The sequence below is a fragment of the Uranotaenia lowii genome, chromosome 3 (genome assembly GCF_029784155.1).
Source record: "Uranotaenia lowii strain MFRU-FL chromosome 3, ASM2978415v1, whole genome shotgun sequence".
Classification (NCBI taxonomy): Eukaryota; Metazoa; Arthropoda; class Insecta; order Diptera; family Culicidae; genus Uranotaenia; species Uranotaenia lowii.
This window is the reverse complement of record NC_073693.1, coordinates 172921501-172949458: the sequence shown is the minus strand read 5'-3', so window position 1 is coordinate 172949458 and position 27958 is coordinate 172921501. Positions and strand designations below refer to the sequence as shown.

At 39.7% G+C, this 27958-nt stretch overlaps 1 protein-coding gene across 4 annotated transcripts in view; it reads left to right on the top strand.

Moving 5' to 3' along the window:
* The window catches only part of LOC129751189 (roquin-1), a 54229-nt gene extending 26794 nt beyond the window's left edge, over nt 1-27435 (top strand). For all 4 annotated transcript variants that reach the window (XM_055746553.1, XM_055746552.1, XM_055746551.1 and 1 more), the window contains 3 exons: nt 1217-1379; nt 19086-22658; nt 22849-27435. In XM_055746553.1, coding sequence (XP_055602528.1) covers nt 1218-1379; nt 19086-22658; nt 22849-23211 — 4098 coding nt within the window. In that variant the 5' untranslated portion in view covers nt 1217 and the 3' untranslated portion in view covers nt 23212-27435. The remainder of the gene's footprint in view (nt 1-1216; nt 1380-19085; nt 22659-22848) is intronic.
* The last annotated feature ends 523 nt before the right edge of the window (nt 27436-27958 follow it).

Sequence of the window (27958 nt, the reverse complement as noted above, 5' to 3'; positions counted from 1 at the left end):
TGGCACATGGCAAACCATAGTCAGAGTTATATAGAGAGTAAACTGAGAGGTACACAACCGACTGACTGGCCACAAAAAAAAAGTCACTACTACCTACTAGGTGTGCTGTGGATAAATCATACTTTGTCCAGTCCGACAAATACTCGTCATCGTATGCTTTCGTCAGCAGAAATAGATGCGGAGTCTGGAAAGGTTCATTTTTTTATGCAGTTAGTACATAAATCGTCCGGTTTACGTACCTCACCTGACTATACCCAACAGAAGAAGGCCTTAATGCGAAATCCCTGCGATGAAAGATTGTGTGTAAACGTTGAAATGTACCTATAGCTCGAAATGAATTGTTGTGTGTGAATAAACCGCAAGGCACCACTAACTAACTTACTAACTCATTCAACCGGGTCACAGTCCCATACCAAAATCATCTTCTTCGGCCACATCGACATTGCCCGGTGTGTGGAATGAGCTGGACAGACAGACGACAGCAGCGACAAACGCCAAGAAGATTACCTTTTTTAGGCAATGAGAGATTTCAGCTTTGGGCCAACGAAATGTCGGTTTACGGCAGGCATACCTCAGCATGATTGAAGTCATCAACCGTTGCTTTATTTCGCCGCATCTGTCTCAGTCCGCCGATAATCGCAACTCCGCAACAACACTGAAGGGAATTCCCATGTTCGCCACACAACTCTTCGCTTTGCTTCGGAGCAATTTGCGATACCATTCCGGATGACTGTCAACGTGGCAAATGCACACGCAAAACCGATGCTCAACTCAAAACAGCAAAGTTGATTCACACCAGCCAGTCAGCCCGCATTCAACCGTTGGAATTGTTGCTTCATGCCTTCAGTCCGATTTGTGGTGTATTTTCAGCCATCAACTCAGCAAAATATTTCGTCTCGAAGAAGCGCCAGCCGCTGCCGTGAAACACCTACGGCCTTGAACGGCCTCGTGCCGTTTCGTTAAGCCGCGCTCTATAAATCGGAATATGAACGTTTCACTTACAGATTAGCAACCAAACCAAACCAAACCAACTCCATCGAAACAACAACAAAAAATACTGATACATATTTCAGAAACCATTGAACCATCGTTGTTTATTAGAAACTGTAGCCAACAATATTTTACGTTCACTTTTTTTTTCTACCGAAAATTTACTAACCCCTATAACCTGCAACGATCGATGGCGCAATTTTCAAATCCTGCTCTTTCATTACAGAATGCCGATTCAGGCGCCCCAATGGACAGAATTCCTCAGCTGTCCGGTTTGCTGCAACGAATTTGCAGCGAATCTGCGCCCGCCGATCAGTCTAGGATGTGGCCACACCATCTGCCGTACTTGCCTGGCTACGCTGCACCGGAAGCAGTGCCCCTTTGATCAGGTTAGTATTGTATCATTCTTTTAAAACATTTGTTCCCAAACCAAATTTTTGAAATTTTGTAAAATTGTCCGTTTGTATATAGTTAAATAAAGAATCAAAGACTTTCACTTCTAAAATGCTTCAACACTGCAATTAAGTGTGGCTAGCGAACCAAACTTTTAAAACTTTCAGTTCTCATTCACGAAACCAAGAATTTTATCTTTTGATCACAATAAATTTACATTTTATGGAAAATGAATCATGAAGTTTCCCTCATCTAGGCGAGTCACTAAAGTACAAAGTGATATAATCTTATTACACTAGACATAATTAGAATTTTTACGGACAATGTTTCATTCCCAAATTTTAGTCCAACAATTTGTCTGTGCATTTTTCGTAAGCACTGTCGCTTCAACTTTGAACTTCCATAACTTTGTACTCTGATGATATTTTTTAATCAAATTTTGCACTAACGGTACATCAACTATCACTCTGCTATATCAATAAACTTGGAGTTCCTAAAATATGTATGACCTGACATAAAGCAATTCTACGGAAATCAGATTTTTTTCGATTTTTACTATTCAAACTGAAGGCAATAGCTTAGCTTAGCTTAGCTTGATTGACTACTCACATCCACCTTAAATCGTTGAACTTTAAACACAACATGAAAAATATTCTAAAACAATAGTTCCTTATAAGCTTCGTCCACCTTTAAATTTTTTTACCGATATTAAAATAAAAGCATTTCAAATTCCATAATCGCAAGCGTGGCTCAGTAGAACGGATTACACATCGCCAATGGTTGCTACTCCGTGATTGACCGAGGCCAAGAATTTTAACCAGAGGTCAAATTAATGGTATCTGGGATTGACAGCACATTCACAATGAACAAAACTGATGCTCTCTCTTTACACATCAATAACGGCGCCGGCCACGTCCTAGTAGTCAATGGATAGAAGGAAAATAGAGAAAAGGGATTGAAAGACTAATAATTCACGCTTGAGGACCGAGGTCACCTCTGCATCCTAGCAAAACAAATTTTTGTGTGGATTAGGTAAAAGGATATGATCGGGAAATACTTTTGATTAGTGTTAAAAAAAATTACTGAAATTGAAAATGAAACTTAACTCATAACGCAGAATTTTTAATGTTTTCCGGATAATCTTTTTTTCAACTAAACAAGTTTGATTCTTAAATAAAACTGGCCAAATCGTTTCAAATATTTAAACGAGTTCTTAAAAAAAAAAAATAAAAATCCAGTAACCGCAATAAAAAGGTGGAAAATTAAAAAAACTTTTCATATTTTCCTACCACCACCTAGTGAAACAGCTAGTCTATTCTCAAATATCATTCAATACCTCTTTTCACTAATCGTCAGAAGTAAATATTATAAGCTAACATTTAAGAGCAGCATTTTAGAAAGAAAGTCAGGTGCCCGAAACGTAACGCGAGAAGAAATGAACTGTCCATCAACCGATGTTGGAAACTGGCATCCCTGCCTAATCGCTTTCCGACAGGCACTGACAACTTCAGTTCAGTGGCTGCTGGTCAACGTTTTCATCGCGTCATTCTTCTTTCTTCGACAACGAGCGTTGGTACGAGAGTCCGTGATTTTTCTGCGAATTATAATTAATAACCAGTTAGTTGAAGTTTATATTTAAAGTGCCCATAGTTCTGCGTGTATAAATTTGATATATAGTCCTGTTCCGCGTGTAGAAGCCAGGTGAAAGAAACGCGAAAGGTATTTAATTTAGAACTTAACACACTTCCGATCCTACATACTCTAACCTAGATTCATGCTTCCAGCAATAGCGAATTACACCAGAACTAGGGAAATTATATCGCTATCTAGTATAGTACAAATATCTTGTACCAATAAAACTACACTAGCTTAAAGTACGCTAGGCGAAAGTGCGATAGCCGTTAGTACGGAAATTGAAGATTCGCCAACCGCGTCATCTAATAAAGATATTGTTCGGGCGCAGAATTTAGGGATCGAATACTGAATTTCTTGAAGCTGTTTACTACCGCTGCCAAGATTCAGCGTGTTTTCTTTTCATCCGCCCCGCAACAATTTCTTCAAGAAATTCAATGGCCGAATTCACCGACACCGTCCGGACCAGCACTCCAGTGCCAACAGTGGAGCAGTACAATTGCGTCGCTTGCAATAAACCGGATTCCATGTGTGACATGGTGCAGTGCGACACCTGCGATCAGTGGTGGCACCAACTCTGTGCCGGCGTGACGAGTTCTATTGAGAAGGTCCCCTGGAGCTGTCGGAACTGCATTCCGGATGGTAGCGTGCATTCTGTAACATCTCGCGCGCGCCAGACCGCTCTCCAGTTGCAGCAGCTCGATGCACAGCGCGCACTGGAACGCCAGGCTAGTAAAGCGAAGCTTCAGGCGGAACTGGACGATATTGCTGCGGAACAGCAATATGTTCAAGACCGATTCAATCTGCTCCAGGAAGACAACGGTCAAGAAGAAGAACAAGAAAGCATTAGGAGCCAAGGCAGTCGCAGGGGCAACCGCCTGCGAGTGGAAAACTGGCTCAACAAAACGCAAACTCCAAGTGGTCAGCCGCAGCCGCCGATGAGCAGCGCGATCACCGAGCAACAACCGAGGGAAGTCCTCACGAGGATCCAGCAGCAAGGTCGAAGCACTGGCGCGTATCCGAAAAACAGCGCAGGAAGAAATCCATCCGCATTTCTCAACCAAAATGTCAAACCTTGGCCAGATAACCAGGAATGGAATTCCTGGTCCGTCATGGGTGTTCATCAGTGGGAATCCGTCCTGCTACAAAAAGGCCGTTTACAAATGGAGGGTCCCAAAACCAAATCGTTTGGTATTCAACAACATTCAACAGGAAGTGCCAACGTAGGTGCTAGGTCGAGTCAGGAGCACCTTGGTCTTGAATATCAGCCGTCGAACCAGCCAAATCCGGTCAGCCGGGCAGCAAAATCCAGACCTACTTTCCCATCACTAGTTCCGTTGGCCCCACCTCTTGCCGCACCAATTCAGCTTGCCTCCCAGGTCGATGCGGGGATTACCACTGGTACCTCAGGACAAATTCCAACTTTTACGAGATCCGATTGTCATTCAGCCCCTCGGATCACACCAGCAGCTAATCCCTCGGATCAATTCGAGCCGGAAACGCCGAGAAGAAACCCGTCGCATCCGTCGACGAATCCAGGGGCACCGACCGACTTCGGGCATCGTGTGCCAAATCAGTCCAGCCATCAACAACGTTTCGCCCAGCAACCGTGGCAGCCGATCAACAACAGACAACAGCCAGCAACAAGTACGGTACCACTTCCACCCTCCAGGAACCACATCAACGAACAAGGTAAGACTGCTCCAATGTATGCCCCAAATGAAAATGAAATGCCTGCCCCTGAATATGACCCCCTCGAGCCTTTAATGAACCAATTAGGCCTTGAGCCAAATGAACGCCCACAATACACCCCATTTATAAATACCTACCAACCATCTCAATCACAACTTGCGGCACGACAATTAATGGCCCGCGATCTCCCCATCTTCGATGGCAATCCCTCTGATTGGCCAATATTTGTGAGTACTTTCACCAACACCACCCTCGCCTGCGGTTACTCTCCCGTGGAAAATCTAAACCGTCTACAACGCTCCTTGAAAGGTGCTGCCTTAGCAGCCGTTCGCAGCAAGCTCATGCTCCCTGATGCTGTTCCGCTCATCATGAAGACTCTTCGCGCCTTCTACGGTCGTCCCGAATCGCTTATCAATTCCCTCTTGGAAAAGATCCGCGTCTTACCACCTCCAAAGCCCGAGAACCTGGGGTCACTGGCCGACTTTGGAATGGAGGTGCAGAATCTTTGTGACCACATTGAAGCAGCGAATCAACAAGCACATATGAACAATCCCTCTCTCTTATCGGAACTTGTTGAAAAATTACCGGCGTTTGCTGCATATCAGTGGGCAGTCTACAGCAGTGGTTTGGCGAGTGTCAGTCTACGAGAATTTGGTGATTTCATGTCGGATTTGGTCAAGCATGTCGGTAAGGTGACAAAGTATCGTGGGGCGTTAGTGAAGGAAGACAAGCACACACAGACACACACATTCAGAAACACCAACTACATCGAAGGAGGTCGCTGTTCCGAAAAAGTGTTCGCTTTGTACTCAAAATCATCCTCTCAAAGATTGTCCGAAATTTAAGTCATTGGATGTCGATGGTCGTTGGCATACGGTACAAAGGGAAGGTATTTGTCGCAATTGTTTAAACTACCATGGTCGAAGGTCGTGTCGCAGCAACAGTCGGTGTGGAATCGAAGGCTGCACAACTCGTCATCATCCTCTGCTCCATTCAAACCGCTCCTTCCAAAACAAGTCATCCGCATCAACATCCAATAATCGATCAAATCCTACTCCATCAGCTCCGGTGCAGAAAGCACCAGTATCCGGTGAATGTCTAACACATCGTAGCCCAGAACACAAGTTCCTCTTCCGTATACTTCCGATAACAGTTCATGGTGCAGGAAAGTCAATTGATACACATGCCTTTGTTGATGAAGGATCCTCTCTCACACTTGTTGAGCAATCTCTTGTTAAAGAATTAGGTGCGAAGGGAACTCCACGAGTTTTATGTTTGACATGGACAGGCAAAATATCTCGAACTGATAGAGAATCGGAAGTTTTAGACTTGACTATCTCCGGCCAGAACAACATGAAAGTTTGTTTGAAAGATTCACGTACTGTCAAGAACTTATCCCTGAGCAAGCAATCTCTCGATTTTTCGCATCTTTCCGAACAATTTCCGCACCTGAAAGGGCTTCCTGTCGCTTCGTATACCAATATAACTCCTCGTTTGCTCATTGGTTTGAACAATCTCAACTTAACTGTCCCATTGCGCATTAAAGAAGGCCAGCCAGGAGCGCCTACAGCAGCAAAAACAAGGCTTGGTTGGTGCTTGTATGGCGGAGTAGCGGAGAATAGCTCATTATCCATGGTCAACTACCACACCTGTTCATGTACGGCCGACAATTCTTTGCACGATCTAGTTCGGGATTATTTCAGAAGAGAGGACGTAGGTGTATCACCTGCGATACAGATAGAGTCAGATGCTGACACAAGAGCACGGCGTATTCTGCAGACAACTACGTCACGATGTGGTGATCGATTTCAAACGGGTCTACTCTGGCGATTCGACGAATTTGAACTTCCGGACAGTCGCCCGATGGCATACAAACGCTGGGAATGCTTGCAACGTAGAATGAACCGTCAGCCTCAGTTGCGACTCAATCTTGAACTGCAAATAAAGAGCTACATCGAAAAGGGCTATGCCCACCGTGCAACTGAAGAGGAGCTAATTGATTCCGACCCGAGACGCACTTGGTTTCTTCCGCTTGGAGCGGTCATCAATCCTAAAAAGCCAGAGAAGGTGCGCATGATATGGGACGCTTCCGCCACCGTAGACGGAATTTCCCTGAACACAATGCTATTGAAAGGCCCTGACGAACTCAATCCTCTACCTTGGGTCCTGTTTCGTTTCCGGCAATTTCCCGTGGCCATTTCAGCGGATATTGCGGAAATGTTCCACCAGATTAGAATCATCGAAAAAGACAGGCAAGCTCAGCGCTTCCTCTGGAACCCTGATCCACAAGGTCAACCAGAAGTTTATACCATGAACGTAGCTACCTTCGGTTCCACCTGTTCTCCCGCATCTGCGCATTACGTTATGACTCTGAACGCTAAGCAAAACGAAAAACAATATCCCAGGGCAGTAGAAGGAATAGTTAAAAGAACCTACGTTGATGATTACGCAGATAGTTTTGAGGATGAGGAACAAGCGTCACGAATAGCGGGTGAAGTCAAATTGATTCATGCCAAGGGTGGATTCAACATAAGAGGCTGGATGTCTAACAGTTCTAAGGTCCTCGAAAGCCTCGGAGAAGCCGAAACCTCACAGCCGAAATCGCTAAACTTGGAGAACCCAAGGGGTTATGAACGCATCTTAGGTATGCACTGGACGTCGAAAGAAGATAGCCTGGGGTTCTCGAGCATTCTACCTCCAGATATCAACGAACTGCTAGCCACCGGTAACCGTCCGACAAAACGACAACTGCTACGATGCCTTATGAGCTTCTTTGATCCTCTCGGGCTCCTCGCAGCTATCATTCTCCATGGGAAGATTCTCCTCCAAGATGTCTGGAGAGCAGGAACGCAATGGGATGAGCCAATAGACAACAATGCCTTCGAAAAATGGTTACGGTGGACGAAATGTTTCCCGAAGATTGCCGAAATTTCCATTCCTCGCTGTTACTTCCAAGAAGCATCCCGGGAACTTTATCAAGATCTTGAACTCCATATTTTCGTTGACGCAAGCGAAGAAGCTTACGCCGCTGTAGCGTATTTTCGCGTCTCCACTCCTGAAGGATTTATCTGCTCTCTAGTATCCGCTAAAACCAAGGTAGCCCCTTTAAAACACTGGTCCATACCTCGTCTGGAGCTACAGGCAGCCGTGATAGGAGTTAGATTGCGGAAGTTTATCGTAGACGGACATTCACTGAACATTCGACGCACCGTTTTCTGGTCTGACTCAAGCACTGTCCTCGCATGGATTCGTTCGGACCACCGGCGTTACACCCAATTTGTTGCGTGTCGTGTAGGCGAAATACTCTCGAACAGTGAAATCTCCGAATGGCGTTGGGTCCCTTCGAAACTCAACATTGCAGATCATGCTACAAAGTGGTTCCACGAGATTGAGATCGAACAAGATTCGGCATGGTTTAGCGGACCCGAATTCCTGAAAGAGTCCGAAGGAAACTGGCCTCAACCTAGATCGTCTACGACTACTACTGAAGAACTCAAGGTACCCTGTCTCGTCCATCAACCTTTTGAAACTCAAACAACTGTCGATTTCACCAGATTTTCTAAATGGGAAAGAGTCTTAAGAACCACTGCCTATGTGAACCGGTACATTGCCCTCAAGACAAACCGAGTGAAAAGTTTTCCAGAACATCTTGGTCAACAGGAACTCCGTGATGCCGAAAATTCACTGTTTGGGAATGCCCAATGGTGTTCATATCCTGCCGAAATGAGCGTTGCGGTTCACAATCGAGGGAAATCGACAGAACAACGAAATGATCTACCGAAACAAAGCATTCTTCGTCAAATGTCACCGTACTTGGATGAAAACGGCGTTCTTCGCGTCGACAGCCGTATCGGTGCTGCAAAACGTGTGTCAACGTGCACCAAGTATCCAGTGATTCTTCCTCAATACCATCGACTAACCGACCTGATCATAGATTTCTACCATCGAAAATACATCCACTGCAACTTCGAAACCGTCGTCAATGAGTTGCGCCAGCGATTCTACATTCCCCGTATTCGCCAAACAGTGAAGCGTGTCCTTCGACAATGCCAGTGGTGCAAAATCTATAAATCCAAACCCCAGGTTCCTCGGATGGCACCTTTACCGGAAGCAAGACTTGCCGCATATACTCGTCCCTTCAGTTACACCGGGCTGGACTTATTTGGACCAATACTAGTGAAGTCTGGGAGACAAGCGCTGAAAAGATGGGTCGCCCTCTTCACGTGCTTGACCATCAGAGCTGTGCACGTAGAGGTCGTTTACAGTTTGAGCACCGAGTCGTGCATTATGAGCATACGTCGTTTCATCGGAAGGCGAGGAGCTCCAATCGAGATCCATTCAGACAACGGGACGAATTTCCGTGGCGCTGATAATATCCTGCAACAACAAGTCCGGCAGTTCCACGAGAACATGGCAGTAACGTTCACCAACGTGGATACAAAATGGGTATTCATTCCACCAGGCACTCCTCACATGGGCGGTTCGTGGGAGCGCCTGGTACGCTCTGTGAAAACAGCGCTAGAGGGGAGCATGATTCCGGGAAGAAAGTTGGACGACGAGGCCTTCTACACACTGCTGGTAGACGCTGAAGGAATCGTCAACAGTCGACCGTTGACCTACTTACCTATCGAGTCAGAAGAAGCAGAAGCACTAACACCCAACCATTTTTTGTTGGGAAGCAGCAATGGTGTCAAACAACCGGAGTCGGGACCGATCAGCGAGGCCACTGGGTTGAGAAACGCGTGGAGTCAGATAAATCTACAGCTAGATCGTTTTTGGTGTCGCTGGGTGCGCGAATACCTCCCGACCTTGACGCAACGGTCCAAATGGTTCGGTGAGGCGAAGCCGGTTCGTTTGGGAGACTTGGTTGTTGTGGTGAATGAAGCAAGGAGAAATGGCTGGGCTCGAGGGCGGGTGTTGGAACTGGTTCCGGGGTCAGATGGGCGTATCAGACGGGCAGTCGTGCAGACAAATAAAGGACTCACTCGTCAATCTGTGTCAAAGCTGGCGGTCTTAGAGGTCACACAAAGAGGAAACCCTGGGTCTAACACTCCAGATACCAGTGTTACGGGAGGGGGGATGTTGGAAACTGGCATCCCTGCCTAATCGCTTTCCGACAGGCACTGACAACTTCAGTTCAGTGGCTGCTGGTCAACGTTTTCATCGCGTCATTCTTCTTTCTTCGACAACGAGCGTTGGTACGAGAGTCCGTGATTTTTCTGCGAATTATAATTAATAGCCAGTTAGTTGAAGTTTATATTTAAAGTGCCCATAGTTCTGCGTGTATAAATTTGATATATAGTCCTGTTCCGCGTGTAGAAGCCAGGTGAAAGAAACGCGAAAGGTATTTAATTTAGAACTTAACACACTTCCGATCCTACATACTCTAACCTAGATTCATGCTTCCAGCAATAGCGAATTACACCAGAACTAGGGAAATTATATCGCTATCTAGTATAGTACAAATATCTTGTACCAATAAAACTACACTAGCTTAAAGTACGCTAGGCGAAAGTGCGATAGCCGTTAGTACGGAAATTGAAGATTCGCCAACCGCGTCATCTAATAAAGATATTGTTCGGGCGCAGAATTTAGGGATCGAATACTGAATTTCTTGAAGCTGTTTACTACCGCTGCCAAGATTCAGCGTGTTTTCTTTTCATCCGCCCCGCAACAACCGATAAATATCGAAGTTTAAAAACATTGAAAGATACTTAGCTCCTGATGATTTTTTCGCAGCATTTAGCTTTTTACCTTTTGATAGATTATCTATATGCCAGAAGATGTAGCTGTATCCATCGGTAGTACGAAAACATCCTATTCGGCTTCCTCCTAAGATTTTCACATATCTGGATCGTTTTTATAACTGATGGATGGCAGGTTACTTCAAATGCGCACTGAAATTTACAGGATCATTCAATTTTTCATATTTTATCACAAATCATGAAAAAAATTTCAGGAATTTTGGCAGGAGAAGAAAACAAAAAACTTTCGCTTCCAATCGTTTAAATATTAGAAAAACTTGTCAAATTTTACAATAAAATACCTTGAAATTTCTTTCCTCCTTCTGGATTTTCGGAAAAATCGAAGGGAGGGAGGGTGACAAAAGAAGAAATTGAAATTCGTTTCGGTTTTATTTGAAATTTGTAAACCACGTTTTGTTTTTTTTATCGAAACAACATGAAAGTGATTAAGCTTTTGATCGTAAATCATAAACGAACAGTTTCACAGCAGATTTTCATGTAAAAGTTTTTGAAAATGATTAAACATCCCCTAAAAATAAACGATTTATGAAAGCTTTGATACAAAAACCTATTTACGGGCGTTCCGTTAGAATGCAATAAATGTGATGACAATGTTACGATAAAAACTGGTAATTAGCTTTGAGTCCCGGTCCAAGAACTTTTAAATCCCTGCATCTATACTACCTTCATCTTTAGTACAGTCTTTAGTCCGGAGGTCCAGGGCGCCTGATTTGAAGCTTGGCAATAGATCAAGGAACCGGGAACCTGAGCAGCACAAATCCATCTGCCAAATCACAGCAAATCTGGCTTCATTCCCCGTTGCACTAAACCAATTTAAAAGAAACTTAAAAAAAAATCAATTTGTTTGAAAACTTCAACAGTTTTTGGAGGAGCAAATTTTGTCCTATTCAAACTGAAGTCAATACTTCAGAAACTAAGTAATTACGCAACGCGTATTATCCTAACTTTGCAGGGTGGATTATGAAATGTAAAACTAACATGTGTTCAGTTTTTAAAGTTCAATCGGTTGGATCAAATGGGACTCGGTAGGCTGTGATCGATCAACACTGACGCGTTTTTCTTCTGCCGTAAAAATTTCAGTTTTCAATTTTTCAATAATTTAATTTGTTCTTCAAATTTCAAGAAATGCTGAAGATTGTTTTATAAGGAGCGATACAGTTATTTATTGTCTGGATTAGACCAACATATTGGTGTCCTACCACAGCTAAGCAGTTCCAGATCCCTTTGACATCGGAAACCGACGTTTAACAATGCTTTGGTGAGCCCGTTCTATTTTCTTTAATTTACGAGGGTTGTTTTATTTCTATAAAATAATTTGTTCTCTATTATATCAAAAGTATTTAACGGATCAAAGAAATATACATATAAACTCATAATATTCTGATAATCCTGTAATCAGTTTAGACAACATTATTCCCATTTGATGGGCATTTTAACTAGAACAAGGAACTCTTATGTCACATAACTCTTTGTCTTTTTCTAAAAAAAAAACTCAAAGAACATTTGAACTAGATTTTGGATTGCATCTTCCAATTGTATATGAATATTTTAGTTAACTTTTGAGCTACTTTTTTAAAACTAATTTCGTTATCGTTCTATGAAAATTAGGTAATTTTCAGTCAGGAAAGCGAAAAGCAAATCAATACCAAATAGAAGGCATTAAAGCTTCATTCAAATTATTTTAATAGTTAAAAAAGCTAGCTTGATAAAAGAATAAATAGTTAATAGTCAGATTAGTTAACCTCATGAACTTTCATTTTTTTTTAACAAAAAATACAATTTGATTCGAGACTATGCCAACGTTAAACTACTGATTTCGTAAAAAAATGGCAATCGCAAACACTTGTTTTTGGTTAAATTCAATTAGTTTTTAGGTATCACGATAAACACACTGCCCTTAGAACTACGCCTTCAAATTCAAAATCTAGGAATACAAATTAAAATAACTAATTGACAGGGTAACGATCGGAGAATTGATTGCACTAGTATAACACATGAAGAGGTTTTCTTGAATTAATATTTGAAAAAGCTTATCAAGAAGTTGAATTTTTGGTAGTATGACAGTGTTCAGCATGTCCAATTTAGGATTTTGCAGATAAAAATTGTTTATCGAGTAATAATGTCAATAACAGGATTGAAAAAACTAGATCACACTGGTCAAAAGTGTTTCCTGATCTTATCCTCTCACCCACTCTCCAAACCAAAATTGTTTGCTAGGATGCAGAGGTGACCTCGATCCTAAAGCACAAATTTCTTTCTTTCATCCCCTTCTCTTTTTTCCAATCTATCCATTGACTACTAGGACGTGGCCGGCGCCGTTATTGACGTTCAAAGAGAGAGCATCAGTTTTGTGCAGTGTGAATAAGTTTCTAGTCCCAAGCACCATTCATTTGACCCCTGAACAAAATTGATGGCCTCGGTCAATCACGGAATAGCAACCATTGGCGATGTAGGATTCGTTCTACTAAGCCACGCCTGCGATCATGGTTTTCGAAATGCATTTCTTAAAAAAATGAGTGACAGACAATAATATCATTAATAGAATATTAAAAGAAACATAAATTTGTTTAGTGAAAATAATTTTGTAATAAAGCATTTCGGCTTCAATGATTCAGGTGGATGTGAGTAGTCAATCAAGCTAAGCTAAGCTAAGTTCAATCGGTTGGATCAAATGGTACGCAAGGTTTCAGTCTCCCGGAAAAAAAATCGATTTCTATTTATAGAATTCCGGACGAATGTTTGCTTATGAAAACCATATCTTCTATTCAACATCCTGCAAGTCAATTTTAATCAACATTTAAAAAATAAATCATAAGATTCTCTCGAATGAATCATTAGTCCCATTTTTCCTTTTTATTATACACTCTGCCAGACTAATAAGTGGATGAAAACATATTGTTCACATAAACCGTCCGAAATTCTCTAGAAATAGCATTGTTCAGTTCAAGCCTGAAATGTTGTACTTCGCGTAACTTTAGATTCAACCGATAGAACTTTCCAAAAACTAAACACATGTTAGTTGTGTGATGCGCGAAAAGTCGGAGAACGGTTGCCATGGACCGAGTGAATTGGAGGAATATTGTTCTCCAGGTTATGTCGTGAGACGGAAAACCAAATAGGGGAGATGAGGGCATAACAAGCACCCGGGACGAATTGGGCACCCTTCTTTTCTGAGGAAATACGTATTTTCTCAAATAAATTTTCACGGCGAACAATGTTGTAGTTTCTATAGTATTAAATTTTTGAGCAAAAAAGAAATCTCATTGCCATTTTTGATTTTTAATTATAATTAATTTTAAAACGCGTTTTTACTTTAACTTGTTGACTCGGGGTGAACAGAGCATCATTGATCGGGTACGATGAGCATTTTCTGCCTTAGAATATACCTGCAAATTCATCTCGATGAAGTCAACTGAATTATAGAGCTACAGCTTGACTAGTTTACATCTGACGATTTAGCCTATTGGTGAGATATCGGAGAGGTAATTAGAAGACTCGAGTTCGATTCCTATTCGAGGTGATTTTTATACGGTTAGTAGCATCATCCGCAAAACAAAACACCAGACACATAATGTATGAGTGTGTGTGAATTGTTTGTATTCTACAAACAGACATACATTTTTTTTATTGATTTGTTTGGTGGATTTACGACTCACCGTTTAGTGCAAAATGCACCGATCGTGAATGGCAAATGGAAATCGAACTCGAGTCCTCTGATTATCTCTCCGATGCCTTACCAATAGGCCGAATCGCCAGATGCAACTGACAGGGCTAGAAGTTGGTCACTTTTTAATAATTTTGTCACTTTTTTCAAGCTGGTCATCCACCTGTCATCAGTTACGTTTTTTTTTTAAATTTGATCACTAAGTCACTATTTAAAAAAATATAAATTAGTTATTTAAACTATCTTATTTTTTATGATTTTTATTCTGCCTTTCGGACTCGATAATTCGCATTTTTAGAACTCTATTCCATTCATAAAAACGTGTTAATCTCAACGTTAATTTTTCGACTTATTCAATCAAGCTCTATGACAGTTTATGAAAGATTAGGAGCCACATTAATATGTGGAATTCAGTTCAAGAGTATGAATTGGTACATGATTTTTTTATGATACAAAATTTAGAGTATTTTTAGCTTGGAGCGTTTAAATACAGGTTTGGAGTTTATTTTTCTAAATTTAATTTAAAAAAAAATCAACTCAAATTTTAAATGTTCCGAATATTTATTTGAGTTTTCCTATTCCTTTAAAAGTTTTACTTGAATTTCTCAGGTCCTCAGGTACCAATATGTCAATGTGTTGAACAGTAATCAAAAAATTAAGGCTTTTAAAGAATTTTAACGATAAGACATTATTTTTATAATGGCTTTTTAAATGGATGAGAAATGCGAGATATTTTTAAGAAAACCTTAAAAAATAAATATTTGTTTTGAATATTTTGATTAACAAAACACCTATGTAAAACAGTGTAAATACAATTAGGCAATAAATTGGGGTTTCAGTTTTAGCAGATTTACTTGGTTTACTAGATCGCACTGGTCAAAAGTGTTTCCTGATCATATCCTTTAACCCACACTCCCAAAAAATTATTTGCTAGGATGCAGAGGTGACCTCGGTCCTAAAGCACGAATTATTTCTTTTATCCCTTTCTCTCTTTTCCAAACTATCTTTTGACTACTAGGACGTGGCCGGCGCCGTTATTGATGATTAAAGAGAGAGCATCAGTTTTGGGCATTGTGAATGTGCTGTCAGTCCCAGACATCATTCATTTGACCTTTGAACAAAATTGGTGGCCTCGGTCAATCACGGAGTAGCAACCATTGGCGATGTGGAATTCGTTCTACTGAGCCACGCCTGCGATCATGGTTCTCGAAATGCATTTATTTTAAAACAATAAAAGACGAACAACCATATCACTAATTAACAATTTAATGAAGAAAAACCATTTCTATGAAGATCTTTTTTTTAATTTAACAGAGCATTTCGGGTGCACTGATTCAGGTGGATGTGAGTAGTCAATCAAGCTAAGCTAAGCTAAGCTAATTTCTCAGGTCCTCAGGTACCTTTCCCGGCCCGTCCGGAGTATACGTGTTCACCACATGTAGACTTCGGACCAACCAGATTTCATTGTATAGGTTAAGGTAGTGCCACCTCTCTATCCCGGTACTACTTCTCCTAAATAATGAAATGTTGCGGGGTAAAGTATGGTGTGGTGTACGTTAATAAGTTTCCTCGCAAAAATGCTCTTTCGCTCTTTTCAACATCTGTAAATTTTCTCCTCACTTCTCTATCCATCTTTATCAATTTCAGAACTACATTTCACCAATATGCCGAAAAATAAATTTACACGTTTTAAATTTTTTATCCGAAAGCTGAAAATCAGTCGGTGTAGGGGCACAATGAGAACCCACCCTAACACTGGGGCAGTATAAGCATAATTAATTAGGACACGATGAGCGTTTGCTCCCTAAGAATCTAGTAGCGAATTCAACTTGGTGAAGTTAACTGAATTATAGAGCTACAGCTTGACCAGTTCAGGGCTAGAAGCGACCATGAGGCAAAAAAGTGTGGGTAAATAGTTACTTTAAAATCAAATTAGAGAAAAAATTACATCAATAGAGACTTCGTAAATTACAACCAGAGGTTTAATCCTTTAATGCATAGTTTTTTTTTGTTTCGATTATAGTCGTTTTACCATCTTTATGGCATTCGCGACTTTATCAACGTTGCAGTTGGCGGATCGTTATTGAAAAACTTATCCGGTACAACTGTGTTCGATGTTTACTCTTGGGCTCGAACTCGCGAACATCTGCTCAGGAGACAACAGACTTGCCAACTGAGCTATATCACAAGTCCGCTTTAATGCATAGTATTGTTTTAAAATAACACTAATCAAAATCCATATATCTCGAAAACGCGTGCATATTTTTGAGTGATGTATTCACAAAAAATATTTAAGACATTAAAAAAATTGGCCCATGGTATTTTTATTACAGCAAGTTCACTGGTGTTGGGAAAAAGTGGCAGACATTTTGACACTTGTGGCACATTTTGAAAACTTTACCAGGCAAAAGCATTTTCAAGATCTTCAATTTAGTTCAGGCTTCAGTTTTTTTTTTACGACACGTGTTCTATTTTCGCATGCTGTGATGCAAAAATAGCTCGATTTCTATTACATACGGCTGAAATAGAAACAGTACTGTACAAGAAGACAACGCCCAGAGAGGTTGAAAACATTTTTACATGGTAAAATTTTCAAAATGTGCTACAAGTGTCAAAATTTCTACCACTTTTCCCAACACGACTGAACTTACGATATTTTAATGTATAGGTATGTGAGATATTGAACAAAGTATGCGGAAAAATTGCAAAAATCAAATTCACGTTTTTGACAAAAAGTTATTCGAATTAAAATATTACTGTTTCACTGAATCAATAATCACTATATCTTGTTGACGTCTGTTACAAAATTTCCTAAAATAATCAAATCTACAACTTTTTTGAAGACATCAAGTCTTTGAAATAATTATTTCTAGAAATATTTAAAATCCTTAATAAATATTAAAGGCCTAATCTAATTGAGGAATGCATTTCCGTGGTGATTCGCCGATGTTGAAGATGGGCAGCATAGCTGTTAGTTGCGAATGGAGAGAAAAATAAATTAAATCATAGCATGTATCAACTTCGAGCGATGCTGCACGTCATCCTGTGCAGGTTGACGTCATCATTATTATGTGATGTCTGTGCATCATCACTGCGCTTTTCCGGTGTATGAAAAGGCCATCTAGATGGACAAATAAATGCCAAATGGTGCTGCTGAAGCTCCCGCAGTTGAGAGTTTGGAAGCCTTTTTCAATCCGTGATAGTGCGTCTTAGAAACCTATTTTTCTAAGCAAGAAAGGAAAAAATGAAAACGCTCAAGGCTTAGCTAGAACGTAACGAATATTCTCCAATATTCTATTGAGCTGTGTATTATTGCATCATATTCGGAATATTTTCATTTTGAAATCCTTTAAATATGAAACTTAATTTTGTCGGACTTCCATCTACACGCACTGGTTTCAATAAATATTTCAAATCGTGAAAACCCAAAGGTAAACGATTGAAAATCGAACGTTTCAAACACAAAAAGGCAAAATGGTCATCAAATAATAACAGTTGTGCTTGTATGGCAGTTTCCATACTATGTACCTACCTAACAGGATGTCATCGTCTCATTCGGTTAGGAGAAAAGGAAATCTGTAGTAAAATATGCTGGTAGATGCCTACGTCTGTTGATGTATTTTGGGGATCAGTAATAAAGATTGAATATAAAATGACGTTAGGATTGGTTAGTATTTATCGGGCCTCGGAAATAGAAAAGGGACCACCAGGATTAGGGAATTGCGTTCCCTCATCAATTATATATGTATCTACCGGTCATATATTCATATGTGTATGGTTAGAAGGGATTTCAGTGCTCCGTGATACCTTCTCGCAGTGGACTCTTTTTACGACCACCGAAGACATTTCGGATTCCGGTTTAATAAGGAACCGTGTGTTTTATTGTTAAAACAAAATCCTATTTTGTACTTATTGTAAAGATACTTTTTGGATATCAAATCATTTTTAGTTTCTATAAATATTATGATTTGATATTAAAACTTGGTTATCAAATAAAATAATGTGTTTTACAGGCATTTTAGCTAAACGTATCTCTCTAGTAGAGAGTCAAAATTGAAAAAATAATTCAAACATGAAAGCATATGGCAGTTTATGTCAGCTGCGTCACGACATACAGATGATTTGTCTTTCTAAACTTGCTTAATTTAGGATCAAAGGAGTGTAACGAAGTTCGGATGGATAACTTAATGTATCTCAGAAAAAAAACATTTCTCCAGTAATTCAGAGAATTATGAAACCGAGTGAAAAAATAATGCAATCTTTTTGGGTATATCTTCTAACTGATCATTGTCTATGGTCCTTAACCTGTAGTTCCAATAAAGTAACAAATTTGAAGTAGGTAATGTGTAAAAAGGTGAAACATATCATTTCTAACAAGAGTTTAACACTTTCATAATTTTGACATGCCTGATTAAGGTAATTCGAATGTCGAATTGAATATTAAAGTAAAATGTGGAGCGTTAAAAAAAGTGCATCTCTGTTGTTTTTACAAATCTGTTTTTAGGTTTTGCGACAAAGTTAGATACATATTTGAAAATCATCAAAATTGGTTTTGATTGATGGAAAAAAAATCCATAAGGTACACCGGAGTAAGTGGGGACGGTTTTTCGTATAGTTCAACTTAAAAAAATCATTCAAAAATCAGCAAGGGATCAATTTTGATAAAATCGTATTCAATATGATGCAGAACATGTTGTTTACAAATGCTGGAGAGATGAGCTTGATAGACGAAAAGGGAAAAAAGTTACGTCAAAATGATGCGCTCAGTGAACTTAATGTTTCATAGATCATCTTATAAAAAATTGGTTGTATACAACCTGAAAAAATACCAGCTACATTAAAGTTTTACTACATTTTTTGCTGCAATTGAACGTAGTTCAAATAAAGTTTAGAGGAAATTATTTTTTTATTTAACTTAGTATTTTTAATTGTTTTTTTTTTACTTACAGACGATCATATCGACAGATCTCGATAATCTGCCGGTAAACAATGCATTGCTTCAGCTGGTCAGCACGAGCAACACCGTCATCAACAGTCCAGGGAATGGAAGCGGAACAAACAGTACCATGCCTGGGACTTCCACCCTAGGCAATCCTGGCGCCAATGCAATCGATTCCGATCTTAGTTCGCCGAGCGTCCAAAACTTGAATCCGGACGATTTGCAATGCTACAAAGTTGCCAAAGGATGCATAGAAGAGCTGGCCCTCTATTTGAAACCGTACCCCAATGGGAACGCAGGTGGACTCCTGTCGCGTCCGATGCAGCGCAAATTGGTCACCCTAGTCAATTGTCAGTTGATTGAGGATGAAGGGCGTGCGCGATCATTGCGTGCCGCACGATCACTAGGCGAACGAACGGTCACTGAGCTGATCCTGCAACATCAAAATCCACAGCAACTGAGCACCAACTTATGGGCGGCAGTTCGGGCCCGTGGTTGTCAATTCCTGGGTCCGGCCATGCAAGAGGAAGTGTTGAAATTAGTCTTGTTAGCTCTTGAAGACGGTTCAGCACTTTCGAGAAAGGTGCTAGTCATGTTTGTCGTTCAACGACTTGAGCCTCATTTTCCTCAAGCTTCTAAAACAAGTATAGGCCACGTTGTTCAATTGCTGTACCGAGCTAGCTGTTTCAAAGTGTCGAAGCGAGAAGGAGATTCCTCTCTGATGCAGCTGAAGGAAGAATTCCGTACTTATGAGGCGCTTAGGCGAGAGCATGATGCACAGATAGTACAAATAGCAACCGAAGCCGGCTTACGGATAGCTCCAGATCAGTGGTCTTCACTGTTGTACGGCGATACTGCTCATAAATCTCACATGCAAAGCATCATAGATAAGCTTCAAACTCCACAGTCGTTTGTACAATCAGTACAAGAACTGATAATAGCACTGCAGCGAACCGGAGATCCTGCCAATTTGTCCGGTCTTAGGGTACATTTGAAACATTTGGCTGCCATTGATTCCAATGCTGAAAATCACGTACCGTCATGGCGAGAATGTTCAATGGCCCTGGAGGCAGTCAAGCGTGTCGTTATAGGTTTGGTAGAATTTGTCCAACACCATGGCAATCGGAAGTTACAAGAACCGGGTCATCTGGCACACAATAGTAAATATAAAATCAGTTTGTGTCGAGATCTGAATCTCCATGGAACATGTCCACGTGGTTCAAATTGTACATTCGCGCATTCTGAGGATGAGCTTGAAAAGTACCGCACAAAATTGCGTAAAAACAACATACGTACTCCTAACGGAAAGGAACATTCTGAGTTTGTGGGAGACCTTACTATGCCATCTGGCTCACATGGGTATCATTCTCCTGGAGATGATTCGTCTCCTATGCGGTATCCGAAACCTTCTAACTCGTTCCGATACTTGGATAAATCACCAATGAGCAGTCATAGTCATGCAAGTGGAAGTAGCAATAGTAACAGTAGTCATAATAGCCATTTACCTCCCATCCCACAGAATCAACACCCCTCGTTTCCTAATTTACCACCCCCACCAACATCGCTTCAACAAGGTGCCAACGGACGTAATTATAGCTTCAATCAAAATTTTCCTAGCGGTGGAAATAATTTGCAATACGGCACTCGTCCTCCGCCGCCGCCAATTCCACCTTCAGTACATTCATCTGGTTCGCTAAGAGGTAATTTCGGCGTTATGCGCCCTCCCAATGGAACATTCATTGGTCATCCTCCACCCCATTCCCACATGCAACCTAATCCTGGTAATGGTCCACCGATAAACGTTCTTCATGGCGGCGGCACACATCCCACATATCCTGCAGGCCAACCATCACCGATAGATCAAGTTCCGCATCCTCACATGATGAATGCTCCGCCTCCTTTCTCCGGAAACAATCAGAGTTTCTCCGATTATCCTGATAAGATAGACCAACGAAGACAGTTTAGTTCTTGGGAAAATCAACCACCCCAACCTCCGCCACCTCCGCTTCCGAATGTAAACAGCATAGCCTCTGGCGGCTCGGTATCACAGCAGTCTCTAGTTCCTCAACTGAACCTTATGGGGCAACAGTCGCAGCACAAGCCTGTCCCTAACGTCCCGTACCAATCGGCGGTACTGAGTGGAAAGACACATATTCCACAAACACCGCATACACAACCCACCATGCAGGCACTGCCACAGCATCAGCAGCAATCCCAACAAAACCAACATTATCCCGTACCAAATAACAACAATAAGTACTATCCTAGCGGCGGTGCCTTGCATGCTAAGGCCCGCGATTTCCGGGAGAATAAACATCACAGTAGTAACAACGGCGGAGCCGGTCGGATGAATTTACCTAACTCGCAACAACATTCGTCTCTTGGTTCGACGATGCATCAACAAATGCCGAATTCTCCGTACGGTAGAAACAATCTACATTCAGCGGCAACCCTATCACAGGCAATGTCTAATTTGACTAGCAACGGCAGCATGAACTCTAGCAATGGTTCCCTGAATGGCTATCCGGGTGGAAATAATATATCGTTTAATCGAACAGAATCCATGGAATTATTGAAAATGCTCAACAACAGTACTAACAACGAGTTGGCTCATCTTATTGGCTCACGAGGAGATAACACATTTGTTCGTTCAGATTCTTTACTGGCCGATGATGACAACATAGCTCTGGAGAATGAATATCCCGGAGGGAGCAGTGCAAAGTATGGACCTATCTCTAGGAATGCCCTGTCCTCGAAGCAACGTGATTTTGCATTTGTCAGTAGTTTCTTTGAAAAAATCGACTTGATCTCCGCTATGCAACAGGTAGCGCTTGGCGATCAGTCTTCATCGAACTGCTCGTCTACTTCATCATCGTTCTATCAACAGCAGCAACAGCAACCGTCTCATCCTGTAGCTTCACAAGTTGTCCTCAACAAGAGTGAACCCAACAACAATACACTTGATCTAGATTTTCTTCAGGTCGATCGAAAGCAAACAGATTACAATAATCACGTTTTGAACAGTGGCGCAAACCAGACGAATACCAATGCATCACAGCTCTTACATCATCAACAACAGCAGGCAGAAGCCCAGCTTTTGCAACACCATCACTATTCGAATATCCACGGAATACCGATGCAACATTTGACCAGTGGAGGCACAGCAGGATCCGCTAATTCAGGGATGGGAGGAGGTCAGCTAACGTCCAATCATCATTCAGGAACATCGGCCGCTGTCGCAGCAGCCCTGATGTCTTCACATCACCAACATATTCAAGGGACACAGCAGCACTCACATCATACGTCCCCACAACCGCAACATCATCATCATCACCACCATCAACAACAACAACAACAACAGCAACACAACCAACAGTCTCATCATTCACAAAATCCGAACAACAGCAACAACCACTCGTACGTGCAGCTTCAGCATCCCAATTCAGTGCCGCAGTCGCACTCAATGCAAGGATCCTCCGCTGTCGGGCCGAATCATTTGTCTGATCCATTGCGATTTAGTGAGCTGATGAGTAAAGCTGCTGCAATGGGAGAATTCAATCCGCATGCTTTGAAAGAGTTAAAGGTAAATGGTTGTTCTTTACTAAACTTTTTTTTTCTACAAAGATCAAATGTGCCAAGTGTATTCGATGATGGCCTCCTGAATCATTACTTAACTAATAAGTTTAGAGCAGTAATTTACTGCTTGGAGCTTTTAATAGTTTTCGTTTGGTCTTATTATCTGTTTTTAATCCTTCTGCATTTCCCACTTGTAGGCACACCAAGTTATGGCCAGCATGTCGCCTTCGTCCGGTGGAGTCTTGATGACATCGACACCTTCTTCATCGATCGCCGCTGCACCGCTATGGAACAACTTCCTAGATCTGTCGAGTTTGAAACCATCTTCCAGCGACTGTAGCGACCTGGCAATGTCCATGAGCGGCCATTCCAATAGCAACAATAGCATTGGCCTCAGTGCTGCCAACAATACCATCCTGAGCAGCAGCACTGCTAGCAATAGTAGTATTAGTAACATCAATAATCAGGAAGATTCCTACGAAGCTGGAATAGCCGATGACATGCGGGAACTAGCACTTCGTCTGGAGTCTGAGCTAGAGTTGGATGAAAATGGAGTTTAAACCACTTCATCAACTCTCTAAGGAGAATAGAAAAAAAACAACCACACTCATTACGTAACACATATTATACACACACATACACTGACTGATTGTGATCAATATCTCCTATACAAATTGTAGGCGTAGTTAGAGTGTAAGCTTTTGATGAAAGCTTACTCAGCTGGAAAGTTAGCCGGATTGAGAAAAGGCAGAAGTAACACATTTCATTCAATGAGATGGAATAGAACAAATACCAATTTTAAAAATTATTAACGTTTAACAAAAGCGATCCGGATCGCTAACATCGTGGAACGGAGCGCCATTTTTACAGGCGCTTATCGTTTGTTGAAAACATTATAAATTTGTTTTGCAAAGCCAGCCAACCAACAACCATGCATGATTTTGCGCCCCACCCTCGCCCTACGATAGGTAGAGGACCGTTATAGTTTAGACAAAAAGAAAGCAGAGGGTTGGACGCAATGACAAATCGACCTGTGTGAGGGAAAACAAACAAATATGAATGTTTATTTTAGAAACTTTTCTTTTCTGTTTTGCAGAAAATGTGTGTGTTTTTAGGAATATCTTTTTTGGGATCGAAACTATAAGGTATGCTTTTTCAGAATCGAAAAGGCTTCAAACGCTAGCATGAGCTATCTTTATCCAAATCAGTCCAAGATGATTATTAGCTAATATATTATAGATTGAAGATTGCAAACTTATTTCTCATAGATTGTGCAGTACGGTAGGCCGAAAATTGTACAGACGAATAAAGAATATGCGAAATTCATAAGCGGGAACAGAATGGAGCCAAGCAACCGATAGAGTGATAGACCAGAAAAAGGTGATTCATTATTATTGATTAAGATTATATTATTATTGATGGTTATATTGTAAATTATAAAAAAAATTATAATTATTATATTTATTAAACGTTCATATTGCTAATATTATTATTACTTACTCGCTATTCGTTATTGGTAACTCTATTATTCTTAATCACGAGATGTTCTTTATCTAATAGTAGCGCTAGGCGGTTCAGTTAGAATCAATTGAGGAATGGTTGAGAACGTGTTTCAAAATACATTTTCATCTTATCTCATTTCTCGTTTTTAAAATGGAAAAATATAATTATGAATTATATTTTATCAACAAAAAATCAAATGTTTACATAGTAGCAAATTATTAATTCTTTTATTATGCGTTTATGGATATGATTCAATCTTTTATACCGACATTTTATGCATAGGCTTTTATATTAAAAAAAACAATACTATTTTACAGCACCATCAGCAACCTGAGGTGCGTGAAAGCAAGAGTAAAACTATGTTTTTATTGTAATCAAATGTAAAGATTAATTTAGTAAAAAAAAATCAACACTAAGTGAAATATCTAACTACATTTACTTAACATCAAATCAATGAAAAAAAAAACAATATGTTTTTAGTTAGTTCAAAAATCGCCGTTGGGATTAAACTTTGTTTTGAAGTATTGTTGGTTCAAGGTTGTTGTGTCAGAACAGGGGTAGACTTTATTGCGACCCGTTATAAGATTAATTATAACTTTTTGACATTTCTCATGAGATGTTTCATGAGATTTTAGAATTTTCATTTTCAAAATGTCTATCATAAAAGAACTTGACAATTTTCTGTAACGTAGGATACGTGTTCTTCATACAACAGTTCTGATATTTAGCACTTCAATACGACTCAACATGACTGTGGTTTGCATCATTCGACCTTCTATGAATATCGAAGTTCAAATCGTTTGTCTATATATTTTTTTCTTATACCCATCTTGCAAATGCCAACACGTGCTAGCAGGCAAAAAACGCAATCAAGCAGAATAATTCAAAAGTTTTATCTCAGGTTTCTCAAATGCTCATCGAAACTTTTACATCATGCAGTTGAAATTTTAGAACCAACATTACTACAGAACAACTAGCGGTGATACATATGTCTATTAAAAAACGAATTGCAATGCTTTTATAAACGTTAAAACTAGTTGATTTTTATTAAATCAAACAATAGCGCTTGTTTCGTTATTTGGCTTTACGCGGGATAAGAGTATAGAACAAAAAATTGCACACACAAATGTTAGGTTGCTTTTTGTCGGGCTAATAACATACACACAGTGAGAAGTGCCGGAGGGAAATGATAAACGTCCAGATCAGAGTAAAGTAGTGAATAGAGGTATCAAATGATTAAATAGAAACAACAAATAAACAAACGACAAAACTTACAATCGCTTGGTAGTCGCTTAAATCATAAAACTCCAATCCATTTGTAGGTAAACGAATTCCAACAAACCGATAGTAGTTTTTCACCGGAAAAGGTATATTGAAGTTAAAGAGTTTTTAAGAATCATTTAGCCAGTATACCTTCAATAATTTTCGATTTAAAATCATACTCGGTAGATTCCTCAGCAGAATGACAAACCGGTTATTGAAAAAACTAAACATTGAAAATTCTCGTAGAAAGCAGTTGTTGTACGACAAAATGGACAAGTCTCGCCAAATGAAATGTTCGCAAGAAAGATTACTGTAGAATTGATCTATTGTTTATCGTTGGCAAGAAAAGCTGAAGTTATAGTCGAAAAACATCATAAAATAAACTATTGAAGATAACCCATAACCAACTGCATACAAATTTTGTTCATGAAGCTTTGTTGCATCAATATTTAACTTCTTGCAGCATAATTTGGAAAAAGTTTAACAACAGTTAATGACTGGACTACGTATACAAAGGAAAAAAAGAAACTGCTACAAAGTCTAAACGAGATTGGAACATCGCCAGTATAATACAAGAATTAGACGACCGTACACCGTAAATATCGCAAAATGACATAACATTTGGGCTGTTGAATCACTCGGTGATTTCCCTTCGGAGTTTGCTCAACTTTGTGGACTGCCAAACAAAGGGAGGAAGCTTTTGTAGAACTTTTCGATTAGATTTTGTTTTCATTAATATTGACAAAAACCATCAAAAGTTGGTAAGATCACACATTTTTATGTTCCAAATTTTCTTGTCAAATATTCCGACATTGTAACATTTATTAATGTTATGACTTTGTTCAAAGATTTCCATTTCATTAAATAGACTTTTTAAATCAGTTAAAAATGATCATTTTATTGAGAGTAACCATTATATTAATGGATTCAGCTCCGACTATCTTTACAAACGAAAATTCAACTTACAAAGTAATTTACGAATCCATCTATTGAAAGTCAACCCTCCAATGACGATCCACATAAACTTCGTGCCTGCACAAACAAACGCGCTGGGAAACATCGACGTGGTACAGTTTGTTTCTTAAACCCAATGGGTTCATCGAGAATGGGATTTAACATTCGACTATATATTATTTATGTTTATTATAAAGCAAAACTGAAAAGTAATTAAAGAAAACTACGAGCGAAAATCAGCTCAATTGAAGATCGAATCAAACGCCCTTAAAGTTCTCTAACAGGAGAATAGTGAAAATGTAGGAAAACTTAGAAAGACCCGTGCTACTGTACGTAAATGTTTTTATCACGATCACAATGGACTAAAAACACAAACTTTACAACATTGAAATTATACCCAAACGAATAACATGAATTCCAAAATGGAACATGAAGTAAACACATTTCTCGAGAGAAAATTCTTACATACTACTACAAATTATAGAAAACGCGATATAAAGATATCTTTAAAAGAATAAATGATTATATTGAGCGATGTGTGTAATATATCTAAATCGATTTAGATTCTCAAATCGTTTAGCTACAGTTTTACTAAATAGTAAACGCCACTAAATTCAATAGTATATCGTGAAGTGTTGAGATCACGCAGAAAAACGGCATCCTGAAAGGAGCTGGAAAAATAATATACATAAAATGCCTGTGTGTAAGTATTTTGTATTATTTAGACTCACAAATTGAACGATGAAAAATATTAGAAACTATATACATTTGAATATATTAGGAGCATCTAAGGAAAGAAGAAAGGAAACAGTTAACATTTGATATATATTATTGTGACGATGAAAAAAAACAAGAATCATACTAAATCGTAGATATGTCAAACATCTATTGAGTAAGCAAGAAAACTCAGCACAGACATATACAAAACAAAAGTGAAACAAACGTTATTACATCTTTCCAAGCAGTAAAACACCGAGTGTTCTGTTAAAAGAAATAGAACACTTTTCAAATGACATCAAATTCCTTAAGTTCAGTTTTTTTTATTAAAGAAAAAGTACTAAGCAGTTTTCATAGTTCGTTTGCTTTTTAATCAAATTCCTTTGAATATATGTACAACTCATTCGTATGAACGCTGAACCATTGAATTGATTTTTTTTTATCAAAGTCTCTTGACTTTATACATGGACACAATGAGTCAAGCATAGTGCCAGCTAATCGGTAACCGAAATGCGACTTTGTTGTCTTTTCTTCAGTCTACCTACCTACCTAAATAGTGATTGCTACTAATTGAGTTGATGAGATTGTGAAGCTATATTTTCATATTACTAAAAAAACAACAAAAAAAAAGCTTTTAATTTACTGAAATTTTGAGATGGAATTACTATCAACGAATGGGATTCGCATCGCGGTAGGGCTATAACTAGACCCGAAAACGAGGAAAAAACAACAGTAGGATTATATCAAAATATTTTTGTTTTATCTTATTCGTGCTGCGCTGTCATTATTATCATTATTAATTATTATTATTATTATGATTATTATTATAACTATTACAATCTTACAATATATTCTTTATTTGTTGGAATG